The sequence below is a fragment of the Xyrauchen texanus genome, chromosome 5 (assembly GCF_025860055.1).
Source record: "Xyrauchen texanus isolate HMW12.3.18 chromosome 5, RBS_HiC_50CHRs, whole genome shotgun sequence".
NCBI lineage: Eukaryota > Metazoa > Chordata > Actinopteri > Cypriniformes > Catostomidae > Xyrauchen > Xyrauchen texanus.
The window spans coordinates 45,358,138-45,364,072 of NC_068280.1; the positions used below are offsets into that span (position 1 = coordinate 45,358,138).

Below are 5,935 nucleotides of genomic sequence, written 5' to 3' on the forward strand. Positions count from 1 at the left end.
CAGTGCAATTATTACAGGGACAATCTCTCCGGAGCAACCTGGAGTTAAGTGCCTTGCTCAAGGACACAATGATAGTGTCTGTGGGGATCAAACCAGCAAACTTTTGATTAACAGTTATGTACTTTAGCCCACTACACCACCACCACTCACCAATTGGCAAATTGACATTCAGTGAAACCATAAATGTGGGAGCCAGACAAATCAATTTGTCAAAAAATCTCATTCATATCACTGTTTATTGTTCAGGACAAAGTGATGTCACATATAACTAATTATTTTCTTTCCAGTAAATTTATTGTGCCATTTACTTTTACAGAAAAGAAATACACAACCTTTTTTCTACTGTAGGAAGGGCAGAGTGTCAGAAGGTGGATAAGAAAACATCCAATCAGAAGGCGTCGTCAAGCTAGTGACGTATAGACAATTTTCGTCCAATTATTTGAGGTCTTGTTATATCACTATGGGTGGGGAAATAACGCTGCTTTATTGCAGCTGGACAAACGTAATGACGTTTTACGCAAACACCGGCTTTACAGGAAGTGCACCAAAGAAAAGGCAGTTCATGCAAGTAGCATGCCCTTGTTTTGTCCACCTGATTTACTGAAGACTTGATTAGCAATATTATGCCAAAATATTCAGTCTGGCACTGTTTTGAACAGAAATACAAAAGGGTACAACCGACCATGACAAAAAAAATCGTGCAAATCTAATTCATTCCTGATCGAGAATGCTGAGACAAGCGTCAGAAGTCTGCATGCGTTTTTTAGCAAGATGCAAACGGCTACCAATGCGTTGTGCACGAAAATTATCTGTATGGTTATACAAAACCGTGTAACACATGAATGTGATTGAGAATGAAAAATTTAGCTTACGAATGACCATAGTGCCTATCATGAGAAATGTTCTGTATTGTTGAAAGGAACCACGCCCACACCAGCTAACTGGCCGTGATCAGAATTAGCGTGTATAAAAGGCGAAATTTAAAATCTATTTGCATGTATTGATCATGAATTAAACACTTTTGCCTTAATGATGTCAAATAATCATTGAAAAGTCTCAGATAGGTCGATATTTTTAATCTTGCACTGCAGTACTACAAATACTAAAGAGCTTCATATTACACATGGATACCAAACTGTAACACTTAATGAGACGTTCAAATGTGTGCGCTTAGTACATAAGCTATGTTAACATTTTGTCAAAGTCATACCACAGTTGTCCTTGTTTTAATGCATTTGAAATAAGCCACTTACAGTTCTGGCAGTTAGCTATTCATTCGTTGTTTAAAATGTATTCAAACTTATAAGCAGCCCAGCGTCCTGCACTCAAAAGCCTTTGACAGTGTCACATTCAAAATGATTATACAACATCCTTCAACCATGTATATGAATATTTGATATAAAAAAAATTGTTTTAGCCTGTTTTTCTTATACAATTAACAGTGCCGCATATTACTTCAGCTCGGAACTTGAATTTCAAGCAACGAGCTTGAAAACTCACCAAGTGGACGACGGCTGGCCAATCAGATCGCTCGATGCCGAAAGTTTACCTTATATGGACGGAGCCGGCCTCCGCGCCGGGTATATAAAAGTGTGACCCACCTCATGCACACCATTGCGAGTTTTCGGTGCACGCAATAGAGATCTTCACTTGCCTTGCTCCTAATAACCTACTAATACACAGGTGAGAACAGCTTTAACAGTTGTATACATTTAATAGTCCATAAAGCGTTAGATTAGAGATTTAATATTAGAACTTGAGATTCAACGTTTCATCTTGGTATATACATGAGCTGTGGTTCTGATAATGGCGTGTATTTTGAGTAAGATGTCTTTAATTTATTGTGAGTTCAGAGCGCTGTATTTTCAGTTACTAGTTGATTAGTTATTTGGTTATTTTTCCGATGGCATGAACCGGTAGCTTCGAATGAAGCATTGAAATGTAGCGCCTTTTCTGTAACATAATCGTCCTCCATTGCTGTTCTCGTAGTATGAATGGTGGGTGTGGTTACTATAATGCTTAAACAGGCATCTTTGCCATCAGACCTTTGGGTCCGTTAAACGAGTGTCTAAATGTTATAGTCTTCAGATTTTGAGCTCACTCTTTGAGGCTGGTCATTCAAAGTAGCTAAACAAGATGGCAGTTCTTTGCAGGTGTTTTGCATGTGGGTTTTCCCGCAGTGTTCGACGAATCTGGAGCTTTTGCTTTTACCGAGTATCGGGCCTCTTGATGGTGGTCGTTTGGCAAAGTGCTTATCGCTGCTTTTGAAAGTGGGAGTGGTCACGTCTGATTCCACACGCTGAATCGGCTGCATTGAGCTGCTCAGACTTATTGCCATATAAGGCAATAGTGAGACTGCCTGACCACTTCCTTTGTCTCAAATCGCTCGGTTTCAACCCTGCGCCTTTGCGCCGCCTACTGGGCGGTCGGCAGCTCTTTTATAAGTGATTTGGAGCAGAGCCTGAGAACTTGCCTCCCACATGATCTAATCGATCCAGGATCACTAATTTTTAACCATTTTAACTTTACAGCCATGGATGAGGAAATCGCTGCCCTGGTCGTTGACAACGGCTCCGGTATGTGCAAAGCCGGTTTTGCTGGAGATGATGCACCTCGTGCTGTCTTCCCCTCCATTGTTGGCCGACCCAGACATCAGGTATGATCGGTTGATTTTATGAAACTCAAATGGCAATGCACGAATTGATCAATTTTAAGTGAGCCTCTTTTGCCTAAAGTTTTTGTTGTACTAGTGTTGTGTGCAATCAATACCACAATCTTTCAGTTTGACAACCAAAAAAAAGCATTCTACCATGCATCAGTGTAAATTATGTAAAGATTACTGTCCTTGTTATATAAAACATGTATGACACTGACTTTACTACAAAGTCTGTCTTGTACTTGCTCATTTACAAATGGATGTTTGCTTAAATCATTTCCTCTCAGGGAGTGATGGTTGGTATGGGACAGAAAGACTCGTACGTTGGAGATGAGGCTCAGAGCAAGAGGGGTATCCTGACCCTCAAGTATCCCATTGAGCATGGTATTGTGACCAACTGGGATGATATGGAAAAGATCTGGCACCACACCTTCTACAATGAGCTGCGTGTTGCCCCAGAGGAGCACCCTGTCCTGCTTACAGAGGCCCCCCTGAACCCCAAAGCCAACAGGGAGAAGATGACACAGGTCTGTCTTAGTCACTTTTTTTTTTTTTTTTAAGTTCTGACCAGACTTTTCTATTGCCTCCTGTTTATTTCCTTCCTGTGCATTCCCTCAGGCACTCTGTTCTCTGCCATGATCTCCTGTTAGCAGGGTCAAAAGGTTCCTTCCTTTTTGCAATTTCCTGCATGGTGTCTTTTTAAAACTGATTTAACTATAGCACTCTTGTGTGACAAGTTTTAGCATGGCTTAGTTGTGCTCCCTTAACCATGCTCTGTCTTTTTGGTTTAGATTGGGATGCATTTACTAAAAGTCAAGGTTTGCATTTTTTAACTCTTTGCTGTGACTCTTTCTTTCAGATCATGTTTGAGACGTTCAACACCCCTGCCATGTATGTGGCCATCCAGGCTGTGCTCTCTCTGTATGCCTCCGGTCGTACCACTGGTATCGTGATGGACTCTGGTGATGGTGTCACCCACACTGTGCCCATCTATGAGGGTTATGCTCTTCCCCATGCCATCCTGCGTTTGGATCTGGCTGGTCGTGACCTGACAGACTACCTGATGAAGATCCTGACTGAGCGTGGCTACAGCTTCACCACCACGGCTGAGAGAGAAATTGTCCGTGACATCAAGGAGAAGCTGTGTTATGTGGCCTTGGACTTCGAGCAGGAGATGGGCACCGCTGCTTCATCTTCCTCCCTGGAGAAGAGCTACGAGCTGCCTGACGGACAGGTCATCACAATTGGCAATGAGCGTTTCCGTTGCCCTGAGGCACTCTTCCAACCTTCCTTCCTTGGTACGTTTCCCTTTTCAATAATTGACAAGTCATTTTCTTAATTTTGCTTAAGGATGACTAATGTTAACTTCTTGTGCAGGTATGGAGTCTTGTGGTATCCATGAAACTACCTTCAACTCTATCATGAAGTGTGACGTGGACATCCGTAAGGACCTGTATGCCAACACCGTGCTATCTGGTGGTACCACCATGTACCCTGGCATTGCTGACCGTATGCAGAAGGAGATCACCTCCCTTGCTCCTTCCACAATGAAAATCAAGGTGAAAGTCCTTAACTTAATAAAAAAAATAATTAATTATAGTTGTCTGACGCACATGAGTTTGGTTTACAGCAATCTGATGAGCTAACTTGTTGTTCTCCTGGTAGATCATTGCTCCCCCTGAGCGCAAATACTCCGTCTGGATCGGTGGTTCCATCCTGGCCTCCCTATCAACCTTCCAGCAGATGTGGATCAGCAAGCAGGAGTATGATGAGTCTGGCCCCTCCATCGTCCACAGGAAATGCTTCTAAACCGAACTGTTGCCACAAACTGGCCATGCAGTAGAATTCAAATGAACGACCAACCTAAACCTCTCGAAGATGACATCAGCATGGCTTCTGCTCTGTATGGCGCATTGACTCGGGATGCGGAAACTGGAAAGGGAGGTAGTTGTCTTGTGGGGGAGGAGCTTTCCCCGAAAGGACTTCAATGTACATTTCTTATTTTTAGTCATTCCAGAAGCGTCTACAACTTTGCCCTCATCACAGTGGGCATGTATGACCTTGTTATAGTGTTTATGTAAATTTATGTACTCAATACATTGTTTCTTTTGTACTTCAGCCTTAAACTTGGCCCAGTTTGTTATTGTTGCAATGATGGGGAAAGCTTTACCTTAAAGTTAAGATCTTTCAGGATTACCCCAGGGTATGTGGATGAGGGGCAATCCCTTGCAAATGTAAGCTAGGGTGTCTCTGTACACTGACAAATAAAATGTGCACCTGTAAAACCACACACTGACCACTGTCTTCCTGGAAGCATTGCTTTCATTTTAAGTGCTCTGACCTCTTGTAACACAATCACAAAAGCTGGTAAAGTTTAAGACTTCACTACTATACTAATGTGAGAAGCATCTGTGTCTTATAGTCCAACATTTTAGACTGCATCTTGCACATTAGTATAACTGATACTGACTTGAAGGTAAATTACATATTCCAGCTTAATATGCAGAACCTAAGCCATTTATTGGCTTAACTGTTAAACTGTCAGTGGTGCTATAAAAGTTTGTTTTGAGGGACAGGTCTCGAGACTAACGTTAATTTGACCAATGGTGCGGGTGATACTATCTGTTTGATCAATGGCTGATGGGGGTTTTATTCTGAGTGGCTTAGTTTATTTTTGCAGTTCAGTTTACTGTTTCAGAAACAACATTCTTTAAATGAGTGATCTTATTAGAGCACTGGCTTAAATTCTGTGTTTGTCTTTGGACAATGATCAAGCAAGAAGGGATACTTTAAGCCTGAAACATGGTCCTGTGCCTTTATCTCCAATATAAGGAACTACCATCCGTACACCAGCTGTGTGACCAGTGTTTTGGGTAACTGCTCTATGGATTTTTAATTGGTTTTACCTTAAACATGCATCTGGGTGACATTGTTTGGCACTATGCAAGCAGGCATTTTAACTCCACCCTGCCTTTTAATCTTGCTTTATCGACATCTAGCGATCCAATTAACAGGTGCCTTTTATCTGTCCTAAGGCAGATGATTTTTAACTTTAGCAAAAGTTTAAATCTTGAATGGTATCCACCATGTGGATGTGTCTCCAAAGGCCTGATATGCAAGTCCTGGCAAACAAGTTTGACTATTTTTCAAGCAGATAAATGAGCATAACATCCATGCACATGACTACATCAATAGCCAATTTCCTTCCAAGTGAAAATTCAATTTGTCAGGATTTTTTTTTTCGTAGACATTCACACAAAGCTTCTGTGTGTCAATGTA

The 5,935-nt window shown here is 41.6% G+C and overlaps 1 protein-coding gene across 1 annotated transcript; it reads left to right on the forward strand.

Moving 5' to 3' along the window:
* Positions 1 to 1,531: 1,531 nt before the first annotated feature.
* actb1 (actin, beta 1) lies at positions 1,532 to 4,946 on the forward strand. The gene is made up of 6 exons (XM_052126285.1): positions 1,532 to 1,683; positions 2,532 to 2,656; positions 2,944 to 3,183; positions 3,516 to 3,954; positions 4,034 to 4,215; positions 4,322 to 4,946. Exons 2-6 carry the CDS (start codon positions 2,534 to 2,536, stop codon positions 4,463 to 4,465), a joined length of 1,128 nt encoding a protein of 375 aa, XP_051982245.1. The 5' UTR covers positions 1,532 to 1,683; positions 2,532 to 2,533; the 3' UTR covers positions 4,466 to 4,946.
* Positions 4,947 to 5,935: the final 989 nt, after the last annotated feature.

Coding starts and splice junctions, on each gene's coding strand:
- actb1 (XM_052126285.1), top strand. CDS start 2,534: ATGGATGAGGAAATCGCTGCCCTGGTCGTTGACAACGGCTCCGGTATG. Junction 2,657..2,943: donor TTGGCCGACCCAGACATCAG/GTATGATCGGTT, acceptor ATTTCCTCTCAG/GGAGTGATGGTTGGTATGGG. Junction 3,184..3,515: donor ACAGGGAGAAGATGACACAG/GTCTGTCTTAGT, acceptor TCTTTCTTTCAG/ATCATGTTTGAGACGTTCAA.